The following is a 24442-nucleotide window of genomic DNA, read 5'->3' as shown; positions in this document are numbered from 1 at the left end:
ATATTTAACAGTGTGAAGGTTTTAATTAAAGCTCTTTTCCTCTTTGCTCTGCTGATGTGAGAGATAAATGTCTGAGATAAATGTTTCCCAGTGAGTGATTCTCTTTTTTTTCTCTTTCCCAGCTCAGACTGAGGACAATATGAAGACATCTGTCCCTGTTAGAGGTAATTCACAACATATCACATATAATCCACATATATCATATCACTGCCTGTGAATGGAAATAAGAAATCACATCAGAGGCAGATTTCATACAGATATATAGAAGTGTCCCCAGTGATACCCAGCCTACAATGGTCTGAAAGCCTTGCTTAAACATCTTATAATGTATTTGAATTCAATTAAAGTTAACCAAAAGGTGGCACTGTCACAAAATAGATTCAGTATCACCGAGACATGATTACGGTCACACATGCTAAGGTTATTTAAAGCAAGTTTAAACACACATTCTGTTTGATGTGCTAGATCATGTGGAAACCGTTCATCAGTTTTGAGTGAGACTGATCTCATGGCATAAAGATCTCAATCAATAAGTGATCTGGAAAGAGCATAGACATTCAGATCAATAAAACTGAAAATTGTTAAAAATGAATTTAATCTGTCTGAATCAGTTACTAATAATAACAATTATGCTGAAAATATGACAAATATGTTTAGTGTTTTGTCTCTTTTTTTTTATTGTAGAGCTGCAAAATGTCTTGAAAACTCACAAAAACAACATGAAGATGAAGGTAAAATACATTTTTGAGGGCAACAAAGAAACTGGCACAGATCTGAAAGCTGTTTACACAGATCTGTTCATCACAGAGGGAGATATGAAAGATGTAAATCAGGAACATGAGATTCTGAAGATTGATGATGCTTTCAAACAACAAAAACACTGAACAAAACAATCAAATGCAATGATATATTTACTGAACTGAGGAAAAACAATGAGTTAAAGATTGTGTTGACCAAAGGAGTCGCTGGCATTGGGAAAACTGTGTCTGTGCACAAGTTCATCCTGGACTGGGCCGAAGGAGAATCTAATCAGGATATAGACTGTGTGTTCCTGCTTCCATTCAGAGAGATCAATGTGATTAAAGAGAGAGAGGTCAGTCTCCATGAGTTTCTGCTGAAATTTAATCCTGAATTGAAGGACCTGGAGAAATCAAAGTTTTATACAGAATATAAACTTGTGTTTATATTTGATGGACTTGATGAGAGTCGACTGCCTTTGAATTTTGAAAGTGATACAATGAACACTGTTGAGGAAAGATCATCTGTAGATGTGCTGTTTACAAGTCTGGTCAAAGGTAAACTGCTTCCATCAGCTCTGGTCTGGGTCACATCACGACCAGCAGCAGCCAATCAGATCCCTCCTCAGTATGTAGGGTTTGTTCACAGAGGTGAAAGGATTCACTGACCAACAGAAGGAGGAGTACTTCAGAAAGAAATTCAAAGATCAGAGTGTGTCCTCCAGAATCATCTCACACATTAAGACGTCTTGTAGTCTCTACATCATGTGCCACATTCCTGTGTTCTGCTGGATCACAGCCACAGTACTTCAGGATATTCTCACTGAGAACAATGAAGAGAACATCAGCACAACACTCACTGAAATGTACATTCACTTCCTGAGGATACAGATGAACATGAAGAGTCAGAAATATGGCAAACAACAAGGAGAATGTTCAGAGCACTTACTTTTAAATAGAAAGATGATTCTGAAGTTAGCCAAGCTAGCGTTTGAACAGCTGAAGCAGGAAAACATTGTGTTCTATGAGAAAGATCTGAAAGCATGTGGTATTGATGTGAGTAAAGATGCTGAGTTCACAGGAATGATCGCTGAGATCTTTAAGAGGGAAGTTGGACTTTATAAGACAAAGGTCTTCTGCTTTGTGCATCTGGGTGTTCAAGAGTTCCTTGCTGCAGTGCATGTGTTCATCTGTTACCTGAAAAAAAACAAGCAAGGGCTTACGTTTTTCTTTGAGGATTCACAAACTACAGTCATACAAAATCTTACATTTCCTTTTAGAAAGGTCAAATTGCATGACTTAACAGAGAGAGCAATTGAAAAAGCAATGCAGAGTAAGAGAGGGCATCTGGACCTGTTCCTGCGGTTTCTGATGGGAATTTCAGTGGAATCCAGTCAAAATCTGCTCAAAGGCCTGATCACACACACCAAAGACACCACAGAGAGCATCAGAAATCTAAGTGCACACATTAAAGAATTACAACAACAGGACATCTCAGATGAAGCTTCAGTCAACCTGTTCTACTGCTTACTTGAGCTCAAAGATCATTCATTATATGAGGAGATCCAGAGTTACCTCAGTTCAGATGAACATCCAGGAAGAGATCTCTCATCTTCAATGTGTACAGTGCTGACCCACATACTACTGATGTCAGAGAAGGTGCTGGATGAGTTCAACCCAAAGAGGTTCACATCAAAACTAGCAGACTACAGGAGACTCATTCCAGCTGTGAGATGCTGCAGAAAAGCTCTGTGAGTATTTCACTGGATACTGTTTAATTAGACGTTTTGTTCTGCATCACTAAACAATGAAATGTAAATGTTATGAAATATTTTCCCTGATTATGAAGAGAACAATAAGTTATTGCAGAAAAAACTGAACATCAGTAGATAATCAGCCTGAAACATTCTATTTTGGCAGATTTGACAACTGTGGTTTTGATGAAACATGCTGTGAAACAGTGTCTTTTGCTTTACGATCATCAAACCATCTGACAGAACTGAACCTGAGTAATAATCAACTGAAAGATTCAGGAGTGAAGTTGCTTTCTGATGGACTGAAGAATTCACACTGTCGACCGAACATACTGAGGTTTGACATCCACATTCACTGAATCACTTATGTTCAAACATGTGGATAAATAGGTGTTTTATAATTATAGCTAGCAGATATTTTATTTCTCCTGTCTATATTGTAATATGAATGAATCAGTGTCATTTTCTCTAAGAACACAAAGCTGGCAATGTCTACTCAAAAAACCTGATAAGAATTTTGTAATGCAGTGATCAAGTTATAAGAATTAAATGATACCTAAAATTCCTTTAATGACTTCTTTTAACAGTTTATTAGAAATAATTAAACATGAACATTTTTAAACAAAGTAATCTTAATCGCATTATGATGTTTACATGTCAAGAGCAAGCTCGCATGCAATTTTCATATTGTTATTATTCGCTAAGAATTATGGTGAGTTTTTTTAATGCTATTTTCACATACCACCTGCACAGGCCTCGGAAAGAGCACAGGTGCGTTACCTATTATCAGCTGTTTTTATTTATTTTACATCTAATGTAAAACGCTTTCCTTTCCATTTTTGGAAGAGGGTATGGAACCAAGTTTGGAACCAAACTATAGCCAGAGTTAAACAAACTTTTAGCACTTTTTAACACAAATTAAATAGCATAATTCTGTCAAAATGAAATGCATACAAATACTTGGTAGGTCATGTTGTTAATGTACATCAGTTAGCATTAGTGGTAGGCTTACAGACTTACAGACAGGACAGGATACAAATTCACTGTTTCTATGGGAAATCCCTAAAAGTGTGCTTAATGTGTTTGTAAAAAAGGAATCAATGTCCAGGAATACTTAATTAAACCATAAAGAAATTATCTATTTAACGTATGTTTCAGAAAACCTGAAAATGTCAATCTATGGTTAATAAATTACCAACAAAGCATTATCTATAATGTATGTTGTATTTAAACGGTTAGTTCACCCAAAAATGAACATTAGCACACGTTTTACCTGCCTTGGAAGCATCATAGGTTCGCTCTTTCAGACGAATCCAATTGAATCAAGTTGTTCTGGTCTCTCCAAGTCTTTCCATGATATTTATCAGGTGGTAGTTTTTAACATTTCAGATAACGTGAAATAAAGTGCTCGTATTCATAATAAAACATCCTTCAAATGGCACTGAGGGGTTGAAAAAGGTCCCCTGAAGTGAATCCATGCATTTTTGTAAGATATTTTAAACAAAATAAAGACTTTTCTCTCACTGCTGACTGATGTAACCAGAAGACGTGTAGGCAGATTATGTACGTGTTGCGCACGTGTATCTGGTAAATGTAGGAACACAGGAAAAGTTTCCTTAATTCAGCAAAGGAAAACCAGTCTCCTCCTGTGACATTTTTCTTTACATATCCTTAGTTTGTCTTCTAATTTGTGACCTGTGTTGTCATGAACTGTGCCTCTGTGGCTCTCTCCGACATACTTCTCCTTAGTATTAACTCTACAAACTACAGTTCCCATCATGCCTTGTCTGATTACCTGCCCAGGTGCTCCTCATTATCCCTCCTTTTTAAACGCTGTTCACATTCCCCTCATTACGAAGTCTTATTCTTCCTAAGATGATATTTTTGAGCATTCTAACCCCTCTGCTGACTACTTGTACCAATCCTTTGACTGCCAACTGTTTCTATGATTGTTTGCTTCCCGCCTATCAACCCCTTGCTTGGACTCTCTGACCATTGCCTGGTGTCGTTTATGACGCTGTCTTTACAGAGACAGAGACAATCAATGGTGAACCCACCTCTTATATATAAAATCTAATAATGTGTTAACTATAGTTTATTTACTATTAACTATATTAGTTGTGAAAAAAATCATAAGTGCCTTGTTATTGTATTGTTGTTAGTACAAGTTTTATTCAGTACAAACATGCATTCCAGATTATGAATTATATAGCCTATCCGATCAATTCACATTAATATGACAATTTTCTTCACAGGCTGTGTGGGTGTCATCTCACTGCTCAGTCCTGTGAAAGTTTATCTTCAACTCTACAATCATCAAACCATCTTACAGAGCTGAACCTCAGTGACAACCACCTGCAGGATTCAGGAGTGAAGCTGCTTTCTGATGGACTGAAGAATTCACTCTGTCGACTGAACATACTGAGGTTTGACATCCACATTCACTGAATCACTATGTTCAAATATGTGGATAAATAGGTATTTCACACATATAGCTGTAGCACCCCCTCTCTTTCTGGTGTAGAAATTTCTAAGGGGCTGCTCTTGGTTCATAAACAAAATACCTTGTGATGTTGGATTAAGGCCCCCTCTCTCTGATTATACCTATTATATCCTTTATAGAGACAATACCCTCGAAAAACAAAATAAGATGGTTTACGAATACAAAAGAGTAATTTAATGAAAATAGAAATCTGAAACAGTAAAGAAAAGTCTAGCAAGGTACTTCAGTTAAGAAAAGTACTTTATAAATCCCAATTTTCGCCAAACCACATATCTCCCTCCCTCTTTTAGGTTATGGGAGTGCAGACAAGGTACTGGGTAAATAAATCAAAGATAATTTCAATACAATTTAAACAGCAACAACAGTAGGCCCACAAAATCACACACACACACACACCTCCCCTCCACGCTGCAGGCCTGTGTCGTGGCTAGTGTGCGTTGAGGTCTTGAAAAACTGAAACTGGCCACTTCACTGGAGTGAGCAAACGAACAAACAAAACACAGTACCCCTTCTTCCCGTTCCCGGATCGCGATCTCTGAATGTTCCTGGTCCCCCGCCAAAGCGTTGATCGTCCCACGATGCCGGAGGAACACCCAACGTTTCCGGTAGTTGGGTGCGCTATCCGGGGGAATAAAAGAAAAAAGTCCTGCGATCTTGAGATCCAACGAAGAAAAGTCTCACAACGGTACACGACGACAGCGATCGTGTGAGTGTTTCGACACACAAACACTTTTTACAGCTGATGCACTAGCGGTCGATGCGGCAATGTCCGTAAGCTTGTTCTTGAAAAAACTCAGATAAACTCGACGTTAACCCATATTGTGGGCTAACTGTATGTTAACAATTAATACAAAAACGGAAAAAAAACACACTGTTACCAACAATTGAACGAAAAGCCCAATTTTTTTATCTAATCTCTCGGAAGTTCGTTCTACTCACGACTCTCCTTTTTCTCTTCTCCCCTATTAACCAATCGGATTACTCTGACCTACTTTGGAGCGTGTTTAAACTACAGGATATCTAATCACTACAAACGAACAAGTTAGATTGTATGCACCACGTTTTCCCCTGTTCATTTCTAACTAACTTTTACGCTACATAACGTAATGATATGCAGAAGGGTAACTTAAAAAAAAGAAAAGGAAAGAGTACACATTACAAATACAAATTTAAACAAACTGAATAAAATACATACTTAAACCCTATCAGTGAAATGATTTATTTTTCTATAGGTTTACATAGCTAGCTAGAAGTGTTCCAGTTACGAGTATGAAATAATACATAAAATTCCTTAAGGACTTCTTTTAACAGTTTGTTCAAAATGGGTTCATGTCTACTTAAAACATTACTTACAGACTTAATACATTTTATTTTCACTTCCTGATACAGGCCAGGGAGGCCAAGAGGGCCCTTTCAATAGGTTAACATGAAAAATTTGATTGGTAACTTTACAAAAACAAACCAGACAGGCAGGAAAAAACCAACAATCAAAAGCCACCAAAATGGACAATACGACAGCTAATAAAGAGAAAGATGGGCCCATTACAAATTAAGAAATCAACAAAAGAAGTCAAATCAAAAAGATAAACAAGACAAAAAAAGAAACACTAAATTATCCCCAAAGAACCCAAACCATAAATAGACAACTAAATATAATAAAATCAGCAATGGTTCTCCCTGAGAGACCATCTCTCCAAATGGTATGTCCAGGAAGAACCATTCCCCCTTAAATTCTCAGTTTCCGCCTGGACACTAATTTTCGTCACACCAGGAAGCTGCAGTGCTTGGGCCTGACAGTCATCGCCACACACCACCACAGCAGATACAACACAACTAATTTGTGTGCACTCCAAATCAGTAACGATGTATATTATGTGTTATAAATGACATGTATTGCTTGTGTGATTAACAAATGCAGCTGACAAGAAACAGTTAAACTAAACTTAACCATAAACAAATAAACATGATTTACAAAAGTGTGTTGTGTGTGTGAAGGTGATACAGGCATATTACCACTCATTTATGGCCACCATTCGGGCCGTCACATCTACTATCAGCTGTTTTCATTTATTTACTGCAAATTTAGTGTTTTGCATTTACTGCAAAACACTAAAAACTAAACTATGGCCAGAGTTACACAAACTTTTTATCACAAACGTTTAGCACTCTTCATCACAAACAAATTAAATGGCACAATGCTGTCAAAATGAAACCTACAAATACTTGCTTAGGTCATGTTGTCTCCCCAAGTACATCAGTTAGGATTAGGGGTAGGTTTAAAGTCTTAAACGGGACAGGATATACAGTCTATACAGTACAAATTTACTGTTTCTATGGGAATCCCTATTAAACATGGAAAATGTGTGCCTATTTGTAATACTTTTAGGGAACACTGAATATGAATCCAATCAATGTCCAATAAAGGAGCACTTAAAGCATGAAGGAATTATGACTCAATGTATGACATTTTCAGGTTTTCTGAAACAATCTATGGTTAATAAATTACCAACAAAGCATTATCTATAAAGTATTTTAACAGTCAGTACACTCAAAAATGAAAATTAGCACGTTTTACCTATCTTGGAAGCATCCTAGCTGTATTTAACTTTCTTCTTTCAGATGAATCCAGTCGATTCCAGTTGTCCTGGTCTTTCCAAGTCTTTCCATGATGTTTGTCAGGTGGTAGTTTTAAAAGTTCAAAAGACATGAAATAAAGTGCTTGTATGCATAATAAAACATCCCTCAAAGGGCTCTAGGATGTTGAATAAAGGTTTTCTGTAGTGAATCCATGCAGTTTTGTAAGATAAATATCTGGGGGTAAAGGAACAAGATGGAAAAGTTTCCTTAATTCAGCAATTAAAGCCAGTCTGCTCTTCGCTTATATCGAAATCCTGTGATTTCTTCTTTTCTTCACAAATCCTTGGTTTGTCTTCTGATTTGTGACCAGTGATTTTTATTTATTTATTTATTTATTTATTTTATTTTTTTTTTTTTTTTGCTTGGTTATTATATATAAAATATTGCTATTTATCTCACAAAAATCTCATGGATTCACTTTATTCACCCCAGGTGTCATGTGGGAACATTTTTATTACATTTAAACACACTTTATCAATCAATCATATTTTTATTTATGTTAAAAAGGAACCACCCGCCAACTGCAAGGATAAAGCTTAGAAATGCCAGGGCAATTTTTTGTGTAACTGTCTAAAAAAAGAAAGTCACATACACTTAACACCTAAACACCTCACTTTAATTTTTCATTTTGAACCATTTAAGCATGTTAAATTGCAGAGACAATTAGTGATGAACCCACCTCTTGTGTATAGTCTAGTAATGTGTAAACCACAGTATATATACTACTAATGAACTATATTACTTTTGAAATAATTAAGAAGTGCATTGTTAATGTATTGTTATTATAAAGTGTAATTTTGTACAAACATGCATTCTAGATTATGAACTATGTAGCCTAATAAATTCACATCAATATGTCAATTTTCTTCTTTTCACAGGCTGTGTGGGTGTCATCTCACTGCTCTGTCCTGTGAAAGTTTATCTTCAATTTTACAATCATCAAACTCTGTCCTGAGAGAGATGGACCTGAGTAACAATGACCTGCAGGATTCAGGAGTGCTGGTTCTTTTGGATGGAATGAAGAGTCCAAACTCTAAGCTGGAGATACTGAGGTTTGAGTTTGAAACACTTCATTATTTATTTATTATTTTAAAAATCCAAATATTAAAGTTAATTTTGTTTGCAATTACTGTATTCGTATTATTTAGATTTTCCACATGTAATCTCACTGCACAGTCTTGTGGGAGTTTGTCATCAGTTTTACAATCCTCAAACTCTGTCCTGAAAGAACTGGACCTGAGCAACAATGATCTGCAGGATTCTGGAGTGAAGCTTCTTTCTGATGGACTCAATAGTCCAATGTCTAAGCTGGAGATACTAAGGCATGAGTTTGGAATACTTCATTATATATTCATTAAAAAATCCCAATGTTGAGTTTAATTCTGTATGTAACTTCTGTGTTCATCTTGTTCAGATTTTCCACATGTAATCTCACTGCACAGTCTTGTGGGAGTTTGTCTTCAGTTTTACAATCCTCAAACTCTGTCCTGAGAGAACTGGATCTGAGCAACAATGATCTGCAGGATTCAGGAGTGAAGCTTCTCTCTGATGGACTGAAGAGTCAAATCTCTAAACTGGAGATACTAAGGCATGAGTTTGAAATACTTCATTATTTATTCATAAAAAATCCCAATGTTGAGATTAATTCTGTATGCAGCTACTATGTTCATGTTGTTTAGATTTTCTACATGTAATCTCACTGCACAGTGTGCAATATCACAGTTGATATAATATCGTAATTGTTGTTTTAATGATGGGAGATTTGACATTATCGAGTATTCTTAAAAAAACACCTTCAAAGCGCATGCTTATATTGTCTGAAGTCTAGACTAGAGCATGTGCACATTTAGAGTGCTTTGTTTTTCTGCATGATTCAGTCTAATGAAATACATTTAGAATGATCACAAATTGAAGGCATGCATGCAGAACTTTATATAGTTAAATATTGTGATGTAACAATTTAGTTCACTGAAGTTGAGCATAGTGAGAACTCGTGCAATTGTATTTACAGAAACATATTTTAAAATCCAAAGAAAGACTTGAACATGAACAGGATAGACTCACCAACAGCACGTTCCCTGATAGCACACGTACATCTCAAAGACTTACATCTGCAAGACATATTTTTTACTGTGTTTGCTAATCTACAATACGTCTATAAGACGTCTCTTTTTAGATGTCAAATAGACATCTATTAGATGTCTGTAAAATATTTATGGTTTAGTATGTAAAATTGATGCCTGAAAGACTTCTGTAGACAGCAGATACTTTCCAGATCAAGAGATCTTGCAGACGTACATGTGCTATCTGGGTTACAACATCATCAGAATCAGAATCAGAAACATGACTCAATAAACAAGAGAACCAATAGCAGGAATACACAAGGGCAAGGGAAGCATGACACAGAGACCATGACTACATGAACGAGAAACACAAATAAAACCCAAAATCCACATTACATATGATGATGAATGTAATATTTTTTTAGTAAGAATTCAAGAAACTTCTTAATTACAAACACAGCCACAGCACTTATGATTTATGCTATAACTTATGCCAGTTTTAAAAGAAATGTGAAATCCAGTTAAGGCCTCTGTTAATGATTTGTGTCTCCCTTTCAAGTGGGGAAATTGTGCATGAAAAGAAAAAACTTGACAATAATAGAAAACAGACACACACAAAACACACTCTTATTGTAATGATGTCGAGGCGGAAATGTTTGCAGGGTTTGACAAATACCATAGACAGGAATCAGGGTCCATGGCAAAAACTGTTCTCTACTGCAATAATTTCTCAAGTAGCGGCCGATCTCCTGATTAAGCCTTTCCACTTGTCCGTTAGACTGAGGGTGGTATCCTGAGGTGAGGCTCACATTTATATCAAGGTGATTGCAGAAGGCTTTCCAGATTTGAGAAGTGAACTGAGGACCTCGGTCACTGACAATGTCTCCTGGGATACCGTACATTCGGTAAAAAAGACATAGTGGAATAGGGCTAATGCAGTTTCCATGTCAGTAGGGTGTCCTTTAGGGGGTACTAAGTGGCATGATTTGGAGAACTGATCAATGATTACCAGAATCGTGGTATAGTGATCTGATGGTGGTAGGTCAGTTACGAAATCTATGCAGATGTGGGACCATGGTCGTGGACCATTGTGGAATGGGCAGGGGCTTAAGAAGACCAGAAGGTAGTTCTTTGGGGGTCTTGGACTGAGCGCAAACCTGGCAGGACTTCACATAATTCATGACTTCTTGCGACATGGCAGGCCACCAGAAGGAGTTTTGTGTTAACCAGAGAGTGCGTGTGATTCCTGGATGACCGGCTGCAAGGGATATGTGGACCCACTGACCCAGTGCCTCCATTCCTCCAGAGCTGCTTTAATCAACAGAAGTTTGTTTGCCACATCATAATTGTGTTCCACTGTGGATAGCTTCCTGAAGAAGGCACAAGGGTGCAGCTTGCCTGTTATCTCACATATCTGGGAAAGTACTGCTCTGATTACACAGTCCGAAGCATCCACCTCTACCACGAATGGGGAATTAGGATTGGGGTGTTTCAAGATAGGGGCATAGGTAAATCGTTCCTTCAGGTCGTTAAAGGCTTGGCTGGCTTCCTTGGTCCACTTGAGTTTTTTCGGTTTACCATTTAATAATGACATTAGTGGTGACGCTACAGTACTATAGTTGTGGATGAAGTGACGGTAGCTCTTTGATTGTTGTTGGTTGTGGCCAGTCGATAACAGCCTGGACCTTTCTTTCATCCATTCTTAGTCCATGGTGACTTGTATTATACCCCAGGAAGGAGGTTTGCTGCACATGAAATTCACATTTTTCAGCTTTGACATAGAGCTGATTCTCTAAGAGGGTTTGTATGTGATTGACATGGTCTGATTCAGATTTGGAATATATAAGAATGTTGTCGATATAGGCCACTACATATCAGTCAATAATGTCCTTGAAAATCTCATTGATGAACAACTGGAAGACAGCTGGTGCATTGGCTAGGCCATATGGCATCACCTGATATTCATAGTGCCCCCTGCTGGTGAGAAACAGTTTTCCACTTTTCGCCCTCCTTTTATATGGATGAGGTTATATGCACTTCTGAGGTCTAACTTGGTAAAGATGGTTGCTTCTCTTAATTGCTCAAGTGCAGATGGTACAAGTGGAAGTGGGTAGCGATTCTTGACGGTAACATTATTTAACCCTCTATAGTCTATGCAAGGTCTCAATCCAGCATCCTCCTTCTCAACAAAGAAAAAAAACCAAGATGCTGCGGGTGAGGTAGAGGGACGAATGAAGCTGGACTGCAGAGCCTCTTCTATATATTCCTCCATTACCCGGCTTTCAATTCTGGATAGTGGATAAACTTTGCTCTGTGGGGGTATGGCTTTAGGTTAGAGGTCTATTGCACAATCCCATGGTCGATGAGGGGGTAACTGCATTGCCTTGGTTTTACTGAACATGTCTAGGATGTCATGATAGCAGGAGGGAATGTTTTTGGGCTGTTAGGTGGCAGGGCTCTCAATAGAGGTAGTCATTCAGATGGTAAAATTACGAGGGAAACGGCAATCTTGGCAGAAGGCGGACCAGTCTGTCAGTTCACCATGATACCAAGAGATATTGGGGTTATGGATTGAAAGCCAGGGATACCCAAGAATGACCTCGTGCTTAGGTGAGTCGACTATGTATAGCGTGATGGAGTTCTCTGAGTAATACCGGGCCGATGAGGGAACAATTGATGGCTTTGATTTAAATATGCGGGTTACAAGGTTGTGTGGGAATGTTGAATTTGGAGACGAGTTTCTAATCAATCAGGTTGAGTGCTGCCCCAGAATCAATCATGGCTGTCAGGTCAAGAGATAAATCAGAACATCGAAGGTTAAAAGGTAATTTTGATTTTGTTAATGAGTAAGGAAAAGATTCACCCGGGGTACGGGCTGAGACTTGTGGGGACAACCTGTGCTACGATGGCCTGTTCCACCTCAATAAAAGCACAGGTTATGTAAACGACGCCTCTCTCTCTTTCTCTCTCTCTCTCTCTCTGATAATGGGGAGGTATTTAACTGCATGGGTTCCTCAGGGATGAATTCTGGTGGGGAAAGTGGAAGCAGCAGGATTCATGGCGGGGGCTTTTGCATCAGATTATTGATCTTAATGGTAATAGTGACAAAATCTGAAAAGGATATGGATGTTCAAAAACATCTCTAATTTGTTGCGTGAAATAATCCATGGAAAATTGAAATTGTGCATCCGAAATTTATCAGGCAGAGCAAATCTTAGTCAGTACTCCAGTGACGGCTCCCTCTGCGGTCATGGCATTACACATATACACACAAAAATGCATTGGTTTGGTTGTAACAATATGGAAAAACTTAAAAACAATTAGAATTAAGTTTTTTTTTATATAAAAGCTATATTAGAATCTAGTGTCTAAAACATGGAATTGCCGCAATATTGAGCAATTGAGCAATAGAATTATTTTCAACATTTTAGGTGTTTGTTCACTTTTGACCGTGAATAACAAAAGTGGGCCTCCCAATGAATGTAGTATGTGAGACTCATGTCCCCGAGGACATTGTGATTTTTTTGTAATGATCAAAAGATGGATGTTTTAGGAAAAAACAAAAAAAAAAATAAATATATATATATATATATATATATATATATATATATATATATATATATATATATAAAATAACAATCTTTTTTTTTTTAAAGCTGCAGTCCATAGGTTTTGCCTCTTTTTTTGCCATCTGTGTTTGAAAATTGTTAACCACTTTGCAAAGGCCAATAATGTTTATCATGACATTTTTATGACTGAAAAAGCATTTTTGTTTATTTTGTTAAAATCTGTTTCTGAACAGAAAAAAGTAAAACTGTAGAAAAAGAAACGGGGCTATACAAAAAATTACATAATTTTAACAGCATTTAACAACAAAAAAGTGCTGAGGGACTTTCTGACAAGCTCTGAAGTTCATATCTAGATGGCAGAATTTAAGCAGCATCCTGTTTGTTTTCTTTACAGTTATGAATTGTTTTATTTCTGTAATTTATTAATAAATTACAGATTAATCATTTACTCTCTTAGAAAGAAAAAAATGCTTTGAAAAACACAGGAGCCTCAAAAGCACAGAACATATTTTGTGAGCTTGAAATCACAACCTGTACACTATCAAAACACTGTATATTTAAAGAAACATTGAAAAAGTTACACTGCTCAATTTAAATAGTCTGTACAGTCTGTGAGGACCACCTTACTGTGCGGTTAAACTGTTATTTTAAAAAGGAACTTAAATAGTGTTTAAAAAGGTGTATTTTAAATGAAGGCCAATGGGTAGATGCTGTACAGTTGAATTTGTTTTTACAGAATTAAATAATTTTCTTTCTTTTCATTTCTTTCTTTCACTACTTTTAGGAGTAGTATTGTGCCACTATTTTTTTGTGAGAGATTTCATGCTTTGCATCTGTTTAAATATATAAGCACAACACATAAGTCAAATATTTTTCTTATTGACTATGATAAATAAGCACAAATTTATCATTTTTGTGATCAACTATTACATCAGTTAAATATAAAAGAAACAATGAACAAACTAATGTATGGTGGATTGCTGTTGTATGTTTTTGTAGGTTGTCTGGCTGTATGGTGACAGAGGAAGGCTGTCGTTATGTGTCTTCAGCTCTGAATTCAAACCCCTCACACCTGAGAGAGCTGGATCTGAGCTACAATCACCCAGGAGATTCAGGAGTCAAACTGCTCTCTGAAAAACTGGAAGATCCAAACTGCTCTCTGAAAAAACTCAAGTATGTCACGCAGGAGATGTTTTTGGGATTTATTGTTTAACCCTTGTGCAGTCTTTTGAGAATATTACATTTAGAATTTTTAAAAATCATAGGTTCACCAGAATGGTACAAAATTCTATTACCCTTATTGCACTTGTGAACACACAAAAGAATTGAGGGCATGATTTGAAAAGCCAAGTCATCATAAAATAAATATGATCTACCATAAGAACAGGAAATGTGATAAAATCCAGAAAATTGTGGTGTACAATTTACAAATTCCCAACAATGCAGACAAAAAATGGCACAGCAATGACGGGGTGAAACTCTAAAACATCTAAAGTGCAAAATCAACACATCCACTCAAACACACACATATATGAACTGGTGTGCCGATAGAAATGTGGACAGCAAAGAAGTTGTTACAATTTAAATGATCATAAGTGTAACAGATACATCTACTCACACACACTTCTTCTTTGCCCGTCCTCGGAGACGGATGTGTGTTTTCCTCCCCTCTCCCTACCCATGACCTTGCCTGCTTGTGCTTCTTAGTCTCGTCTTGTGTCTACTCTTCTCCACTTGAGAAACTCTCTCTGCCCTGCTCTCCAGCTAAAAACATGGATTTGATCAACTGGTCTCTCAACGCAATTGACACCATCTTCTTGAAGAGAAGCGTGGGTTCGGGGGAACCCCACTGTCCTGCCGGGACGATGCCAGCCGGGTATTTGATGGACGCGTGGGAGAAGTGGCGTCTCGTGTGCTTGGCACCTCTTTCTGTGGAGGATATTGAAGATATCTTTCTTTTCGGAACTTTGATTACGGGGATATTGCTGATCGGATTGGGCATAGCCCTGGTATATCGACAAATTGAGAGAACGAGGGCAGCTGTCCACAGCCCCACAAAGCTGCCTGGAATAATTGAAGCGGTGGGCAGAGCTGTCGGGACTCAGACTGTGGTTGTAAACCACACTTTGGATAACATCATGGGGAAGCTTGAGGCTTTGCATTGAATAATGGATCAATTTGGGGACCAGAATGGACAATAGAGTAGTTTAAGTAAATTGCTTACAACTACTCACACTCCTATCTGGTCTCCTACACCAGCCCCACTCAGGATCCAGAGCCCAGCCCAGCACTTCACCGCATGGTCGAGCCCCAGCCTGAGCCCACCGCTGACACAGGTGCGGAGTCGAGCGCGACCACGGACCCCTCGCCAGAGAGAGCGACAGAGCCGTGGAGCGTCACCGGACCCGAGCTGATTACGTCAGACCAGGTGCGTGAGCCGGCAACAGAGCTCGGTGGAGACAGCCGACTGCAAGGAGAGCGCGGAGTGGAGCTCCGCCCATTGCACCACGGCTGAGGGTGAGCTGATTCTCCACCTGGGGCTGCTGGATCCCCAAAAACTCTGTCCAGTGCCCGCGCCACGTGCGCTCCCTCCAGTGCCCGCGCCACGTCACGCTCCCACCAGTCCCACCAGTGCCCACGCCACGTGCTCCCTCCAGAGCACATTTTCCCACCTCCGCCCTTACCATACGACGTCTATGGATCCCAGCAGCCCCTGCGCTCAACCTCAGCTCACCATCTGGAGCTCGCCACGGGTCTGCCGGTCTCCATCGCCGTCGTGGGTGGAAGATCCCTCGCCTCCCCCTGGGCTCCTAGCTCCTTCCTCTCCACCGTGGTCTGTCAGTCCACCAGCTCCACCAGGCTCCATCGTCCCTCCGGCTCCGCCTTGGTCTGTCGTCGACCATCCGTCGCCTTGTGATTCCTGTCCTCCGTCTTCGCCTCGTCCCTCCATCCCACCGGCTCTGTCAGGCTCTTCCTTCCCTCCGGCTCCACCTCAGTCCTCTGTCGCTCTGGCTCCGCCGCGTCCTTCCCGTCCCCCATCTCCGTGTCAGTCGCCGAAGCCTGCTGGCGTCACCTAGGACCTCCAGCGCCTCGGCGTCACCCTGGCTCTTCGGCGCTCCGTCTCCGCTTCTGTCTCCTCCGCCACCTGCTCCGCCGCCTCCATGGCTCCTCCCTCCGTCGGCTCAACCGTGGACTATCATGGCTGGGCTCTGGATCTCCTCCTGCTCCGGACTCTTCCTGTCTCCTCCCTGGACTGTCTGCCTACTCTCTCCTGGGGGCCGTCCTCCACCAGAACCTCCTCTCAAGATCCGGTATCCCCAATTCCTAGTTGTTTTTTTTTGTTTTTTTTATGTTACTCTTTAGGTGCGAGGACGCACCTTCCGGGAAGGTGGGGTAATGTCACGTCTCTGGACTCTTTTGTTATTGTTTTTGTCTCATGTCATGTGCTCTGTGTGGCTCTTGTGGACTAACATCTGGCAAGCAGATCCGCAGCACATGAAATGCTTGATTCAAGCTGTTTATGATGCCTTGCCAAGCCCAGTGAACCTCCAGCTCTGAGGCAAGGTAAATACCCCTTTAAGGTAGTAGCATAGAGTATATCCCTGGCCATTGCAAGTAGCAAGCACCATCATCGAGAGCAACCAATGCAGCAGTGCAAAGTTCCAGCAGGCCTTCTTCATACAGCACATGTCTGCAGCTGGCGACCTAGAGAAGCAGCTGAAATACCCAGCCCATATAGCAGTAACATCTTTATCACCTGGCATTCATTATTCTGTCTGAGGCTTTGAAACAGTTGGTATTGATTGAATTGACCGTGACATGGGAAGATCTTCAAAGTCATAATTACATAATCCTTCCATAAGTGTGTACCAGTAACATATCACCTGCATATTTATACAATTTTTCATTTGGATAACCATTTTGGAGTCTCTTAATTAGTTGCTGTCACGTCTCTGGACTCTTTTGTTATTGTTTTTGTCTCATGTCATGTGCTCTGTGTGCCCTGCCTTTAGTTCGTGTTAATTACCTGCTAATTTACCTGCTCATTTCGGGTCTGTTAAGTGCAGAACAGCAGTGCCTTTACATCGTACACCCGACATGAGCTTTTGGATATTGGTTCATCCTTTTCAGACAGTTTTAACGGCAACCTTCAACTCGTCCCAGAGATCATCAGAACAACCGAGGCTGAGCACTCTTCCCGGCCGGGCGGAAGTGCTCGAAGAAGGCAAGCGATCGTAAACAAAGGCGGGTGAAGCGCGGAGGGCTAAGAGCTAAGCTAAAGCTAACACCACATCGGCTCTCTTTACCCAGCATTTTCCTTGCCAATGTACGATCACTGGCGAACAAAATGGACGAGATTCGACTCCGCATCAGATACAATAAAAAAATTCAGAACAGCAATGTCATGATCTTCACCGAAACATGGCTAAACAGCAGTATACCAGACCATGCTATCAGCATAGCTGGACACCACACATTCCGGGCAGACAGAGCGGCGGATGACTCCGGTAAGACCGGAGGCGGGGGATTGTGCATTTATATTAACAATGCTTGGTGCACAAACTCTGTTATCATTGGGAGACACTGCTCAGCTAACCTAGAGTTTCTCATGGTTAAGATTAGACCGTTTTATCTGCCACGGGAGTTCACATCCACCATCATAACTGCTACTTATATTCCTCCCAATGCTGATGCCAAGCTTGCTATGAACGAACTTCATGCAGCCATCAGTAAACAACAGTCTGCTCACCCGGAGGCTGCATTTATTGTTGCGGAGGATTTTAATCACTCCAACTTGAAGGCAGTACTCCCTAAATTTCACCAAAACGTTTTCTGTCACACCAGGAAACAAAACTTGGACCATGTATACACAAACATGGCTGAAGCCTATGCTGTGACCCCCCTTCCCCATCTAGGACAATCGGATCACCTTTCTTTGTTCCTCACCGCCAAATACTCCCCCCTCATCAACCGTGTAAAGCCATCAGTGAGGACCATCAAAGTCTGGCCAGCGGGGGCTGACTCCACACTCCAGGACAGGTTTCAATACACAGACTGGAGTATGTTTGCTTCCCAGGCTACCTGTGGCTCTCACCCACACGGATATAGACCACTACACTTCCTCTGTTCTGGATTACATCAACACCACCATAGACTGTGTAACTACCCAGAAAGAGATCACCACATACCCAAATCAAAAGCCATGGATGAACAAGGAGGTGTGCCTTCTGTTGAAAGCACGCAACACTGCCTTCAGATCAGGTGACGCACAGGCCTACAGCACTTCCAGGGCAAATCTGAAGAGGGGCATCAAAAGGCCAAAATACTGCTACAAGCTGAAGCTAGAGGAGCACTTTTCCAACTCTGACCCTTGACGCATGTGGCAGGGCATCCAGGCCATCAGTGACTACAAACCCAACCACTCCACCCCCACAGCACCTAATATCTTCTTTCTGAATGGGCTTAATGACTTTTATGCTCGCTTTGAGAGGATAATAATGAAAGCGGTCACCAAGATCACCCCTCAACCGACCCACCCATCACACTCACCTCTCCTCAGAGGTTTACACTGCACTAAGCCGGATCAACGCGCAAGGCTGCTGGACCAGACGGTATCCCTGGACGCATACTATGGGCATGTGCAGAGCAGCTCGCTGGGGTATTCGCGGACATTTTCAACATGTCCCTTGCCCAAGCAGCTGTGCCAACATGCCTCAAATCCACCTCCATTGTGCCAGTGCCAAAAATCTCTAGCCCAGTGTGCCTAAACGACTACCGCCCTGTAGCACTCACACCCATCGTTATGAAGTGCTTTGAGCGACTAGTCCTGTCACATCTGAAGGACTCTCTGCCTTCCACACTGGACCCCCACCAGTTTGCCTATCAAGGCAATAGGAGCACTGAGGATGCAGTCTCCATCGCACTGCACTCCGTACTCACACACTTGGACAATAAAAATACTTACGCACGGATGCTGTTTGTTGACTTCAGCTCAGCATTCAACACGGTCATACCCTCTAAGTTAATTACAAAATTTAGAGATCTGGACATTAACACCTCACTGTGCAACTGGGTTATGGACTTCCTGACCAACAGACCTCAGCATGTTAGGTCAGGCCACATTTGCTCCACTACTGTCACCCTCAACACTGGTGTACCACAAGGCTGTGTGCTGAGCCCTTTCCTCTACTCCCTCTTCACCCACGACTGCAGGCCTGTGTTTGGATCTAACTCCATCATCAAGTTTGCAGACGATACTACGGTGATCGGTCTCATCAGCAACAACAATGAGACTGCCTACAGGGAGGAGGTCCAGCATCTGGCCACGTGGTGCAAAGACAATAATCTGCTCCTTAACACCACCAAAACCAAGGAGCTCATTGTGGACTTCAGGAAGGTGAGAAGAGGCACACATGATCCCATCCACATTAATGGGATTGCTGTGGAGCCAGTCTCATGCATAAAGTTCCTGGGAACCCACATCTTGGAAGATCTGTCCTGGACCACCAACACCTCCAGTCTGGTCAAGAAGGCTCACCAGTGCCTTTTCTTCCTGAGGAAACTTAAGAAAAATCAGCTGTCCTCAGCCATCCTGGTGAACTTCTATCACTGTACAATAGAGAGCATCCTAACAAACTGTGTCACAGTCTGGTATGGGAGCTGCTCTGTTGCTGAGCATAAGGCACTGCAGCGGGTGGTGAAAACTGCCCAGCGCATCACAGGATCTCCACTTCCATCCATTGAGGACATCCAGAAGAGACACTGTTTGCGCGAGCACGCAGTATTCTTAAGGACTCCTCTCACCCTGCCCACAAACTGTTTTCCCTCCTGCCATCCGGCAGGCTATTCAGATTCCCCCGGACTAGAACAAGTAGACTGAGGAACAGCTTTTTTACCAGAGCTGTCTCACTACTGAATTCTACCCCCCACTGATGTCTGCCCCACCCCCCCATTAAAAACAAAAGATACAAAAATGCATGTATAACATTCATTGCACTCCACTGTACACCATCTGTAAATTGTTTACACGTACTAACTGTAAATTCCCTTCTTCTCATCTGTAATTTAATTTGTACATATTTATCACATATTTATCTTTGCAATTTATATTTGTACTTATATCCTGCACTTGCTGCTTATTGCACTCCTGGTTGAGACCTAAACTGCATTTACGTTACCTTGTACTTGTACATGTGTAATGACAATAAAGTTGAATCTAATCTAATCTAATCTAATCTAATGTTGAAGCAGAGAGTTAGTGTAGATAGCACATCACGAAATGGACTTCTCTTTGAATGAGTTGTACTCAAACTTTGTCCTGCCTCCCTGACCTTTAATGACAGATCCTGCATAATAAAAATATCACTGCCCTTATATGTGAGGTGTTCCTTCTTTCATCAGCTGCCAGGATTTTAATCTTGTCAGAGTAATTATGAAGCTTAATCAGCACAGGGCATGTGTGGTTGGGTTAGAACGAGGTGCTCTATGTGCACGGTCAATTTTAACAGCACCATGCTTGTGTAATGGTTATATAATTTTAAAGAATTGTACATTTTAATCTGTAGTACATGTTGATTGTTAGAATGGCACAATAAAAAATCGTGAAGACCAAGGAATTAGTACTCTTAAAGTGTAAACCCCACTTGATTTTTGTTGTCAAGAGACTCTGCATGTCTTTTTTTTTGCATGTCTCACAGAGAGTGACTGTGCAGTTTTTTTCCAGCACCTCCATCTTATGAAGTTGTACCACTTTATCTTCAGCGTTAGGAAGTTTGATTCTCCGCTCCATCATACATTTGGTGTTATACTCTAAATGATTTGTAATTGACTCCAAGATCAATTCAAAACAAACTAATTTCTCATCCTGGATACATTTTCAGTAACAGCCTGTGCTAGGACTGCTCTGCTGAGGAGCTGCCATCTTTTTTTATCTTGATTAGAGGACGATTGGCCTTTTGTTGCCATGTGTCCCCATTTAGATTCGTGTTGGGATATGCTTAGGAATAAAAGCTGAGATTTAAAGTGAAACAACTATGCAGTTCAATGTGGAAAAAAATAAAATAGTGCAAAGGGTTGCAGGACCTCAATGAAACCGTGTCACTTAGGTTGAGTATCGTAGTGATTTTATTATTTTAATTTTTATTTTCAATAGAATTTTTTTCAATAGTTATTTTAGCTAGAAAAAGACAAATAAACTAAGAAAAGTAAGAAAAGCATTTTTGCAGTGTTGACTGACTGTGACTGTGACTGTTTTCTAGAGTTGATCATGGAGGAGAATCCAGGATTACAGCAGGACTCAAGAAATGTATGCGTCTATACACACACACGTACACACACACACACACATATATACGAAAAATAAAAGAAAATTGATAAAATTTAGTATTCTTGCTTTTGATTATTAAGTTGGCTTTCTCATACAATCCAATTTAAACTTATTATTATTCTATATCAGAATTACAATTCTAAAAGACTGATCTGACACTAGTTTCTATGTTTTTCTAACTGAGTCTGACTTACATTCACAAAATATTTAGATGAGCCAAGATTATTAAAACACCATGTCAGGATCTGTTATCTGCCATGCCTTATTTTCATCACTTGATGGTGCCAATTTTTCTGTGTTTCTTTCTCTCAATCAAGCTAATTAGGTTTATTAGACCCAGCCCATAATCTAGTTAAGCGTCCCTATTTAAGTGTTCTTTTTTTTTGTCATTTGTGCTTGGTTATGTTTGCACTGCTGTGCCCTTTGGTTTATGTGTAAGTTCTCTTGAAACATCTCTTTTTCTTTGAATTTTTGTCCCTGGGCTTCTGATATTTTTGTCTACTCTTGAGAGAATTTATTTTGCATTTTGGAGTATTTTTCTGTTTGGGCTGTTATTTTTGAAATATAAAAGATATATTTTTTGACTTTTTGTGTCTCGCATTCTGGGTCCAACACTTCGGTGGGTATTTGTTACGCGCACTGAGACCCATACTCAAGTCCCGGATTTCTGACACACCAACTGTCAAAATTTTAATCTAAACACATACCTGAAGCCTCATTAGAATCAATCAGACTTCCTTCTAAAAATACTATTTCTAACAATTTTTTCAACTCCTTTAAACTTCCACTTTATCTGTAATGCTATTTGATATTACATGATAGTAACTAGCTAATCATGCTAACAACATACTAGTAACTTACAATCATGCTAATAACGCTAATCATGCTAGAATCATCCTAACATGTTAGTAGCATGTTAATCATGGTAGAATCATGCTAATAACATGCTATTGACATGCTGGTATCTTGCTTAATAATGTTAACAAAATGCTAGTAACACGTTAGCCTACATTCCCAGCAAAAAATGTCACATCACAAGGTCAAAAATGTACTAGTTTTCCTATCCTTTGTGTGGATATTTGTTCTATATATGTGATAAATACCAGGTGCACTCTTTTTCACACACACACACACCATACACACACACTGTAGTGATTGTTGTGTTATTAATGTTTCTGTTCTTCTGTTCAGATGAGTGTTTTTCACACTGGATCCAAACACAGCAAACTCCTCGCTCTCATTCTCTGTCTGGAGAAGAACAGAAAGGTGATGTGGGTGTATCAGCGTCTGTTCGTATCCTGATCATCCAGATAGATTTGAAGCGATCAAGGTGTTATGTAGAGAGAGTGTGGGACGCTGTTACTGGGAGACTGAGTGGAGCAGAGATGTGGCTATATCAGTGTCATATAAGAACATCAGCAGGAAAGAGGGACTGGGTAAAAGAGAGTGTGTGTTTGGACGCAATGATCAGTCCTGGAGTTTGATCTGTTCTCCTGATGATACTCATTCAGACACAATAACATACAAACTGATTTCTCTGTAAGTCCCATCATCAGCAGAAAAAGAAGAACAGGAGAGTATGAAGATATCTACAGAGTAGGAGTGTATGTGGATGAGAGCGCAGAACCTTTGTCCTTCTTTAGCAGCCTCTGACTCAATGAGACTCATCCACACAGTCCAGACTACATTCAATTCAGACACCTCCCTTGTCCTGGGCTTAGAGTTTATTCCTTGATCATCAGTGAAACTGTGTTGACAGAATCAGAAGAGACTGATGAGATTCTACCCAGAATGCTTTCTTGCAAAATATAAATAATAAATAGAAATATGTGTGTTTTATTTTGTTAATCAATCAAAACATAATGGTTTAAATGTAAAATGTCAAGCCACAAAACATTGATGAAGGCCATAAAGCCATTAATACTCTATCTGTTGTTTTTTGTACAGAAATAATAAAACATACTGATAAATCAACTTTGATCAGATTTTAATTGATGTTTGTTTCACATGAATATAATCGATTCTCATAAGACTTGAGATTAATCACAGCATTTAATATAACATTTTGTAGTTATTGTCAGGAATACACTCTTAAAACATTATTTTCTTGAGTTTTAATGACAACATATTTCTTAATCTGATATTTATAAACAAAAATCATTTTTTTTATTGGTGTTTGTATATTAAATCAAGGCGAAGAGGCATTAATGTAAACTTCAGCTGATGTATTTTGTATCAACACTTTATTTAAAAATAAATAAAATAATACAAACAAAATGTGAATTCTTAATTACATTTATAAATAAACTAATACAAATATGTTATGACTATTGTACTTAATGTGTAAGTGAGTTAGAAAGTATGTTAATGTAAAAATTTTATTATTATTAATAATTACACTCAATAAATATATATTTCTAGAAAATGTTATACTAAGCAAAAAGAAATTATGAATTTGACAACAATCATATCACAATAAAAGTCAGCATCTAATAATAAACAAAAGGAAAGTCTGACTTTGTTTAACAAAAACAAAAACAATGCATTAAGATAAGAATAAAATAAAGATCTTGTAATTGCAATAACGCCTAATACAGCAATATAAAATAATTGATATAGTTAATTTGATAATGATAAAGTAATACAACGAACTAATGAAAAACAGATTCATATTTTTATTAATAATAAACACTGACTTTAATTGAATAAATATAACAATGAATTGAATATAATATAATTTAAATGGTACAAAGCTTATTATTGACTCCCCAGCCTCAACGGTTCTCGCAGCTCATTGAGAGGTCTACGCCAGATCTGCTGCCGAGGGAACGGAGGAGCTCGACAGGGTCTACA

General features: G+C 39.5%; 2 protein-coding genes across 3 annotated transcripts in view; one reads left to right on the top strand and one right to left on the bottom strand.

Moving 5' to 3' along the window:
• LOC122343020 (NLR family CARD domain-containing protein 3-like) overlaps positions 1-24442 on the bottom strand; it is a 135278-nt gene that overhangs the window by 71159 nt on the left and 39677 nt on the right. The window lies entirely within an intron of this gene.
• Positions 1380-23242, top strand: LOC122342300 (NACHT, LRR and PYD domains-containing protein 12-like). The gene is made up of 11 exons (XM_043236095.1): positions 1380-2488; positions 2658-2828; positions 4747-4917; positions 8510-8683; positions 8780-8953; positions 9046-9219; positions 14263-14436; positions 21522-21568; positions 22781-22855; positions 22900-23035; positions 23134-23242. The coding sequence occupies exons 1-11, from the start codon at positions 1503-1505 to the stop codon at positions 23240-23242; spliced, it is 2391 nt and encodes a 796-aa protein (XP_043092030.1). The 5' UTR covers positions 1380-1502.

The sequence above is a fragment of the Puntigrus tetrazona genome, chromosome 4 (genome assembly GCF_018831695.1).
Source record: "Puntigrus tetrazona isolate hp1 chromosome 4, ASM1883169v1, whole genome shotgun sequence".
Lineage (NCBI taxonomy): Eukaryota > Metazoa > Chordata > Actinopteri > Cypriniformes > Cyprinidae > Puntigrus > Puntigrus tetrazona.
This window is presented reverse-complemented; position numbering and strand designations above follow the sequence as displayed.

Coding starts and splice junctions, on each gene's coding strand:
- LOC122342300 (XM_043236095.1), top strand. CDS start 1,503: ATGTGCCACATTCCTGTGTTCTGCTGGATCACAGCCACAGTACTTCAG. Junction 2,829..4,746: donor TGTCGACCGAACATACTGAG/GTTTGACATCCA, acceptor TTTTCTTCACAG/GCTGTGTGGGTGTCATCTCA. Junction 8,954..9,045: donor TCTAAGCTGGAGATACTAAG/GCATGAGTTTGG, acceptor CATCTTGTTCAG/ATTTTCCACATGTAATCTCA.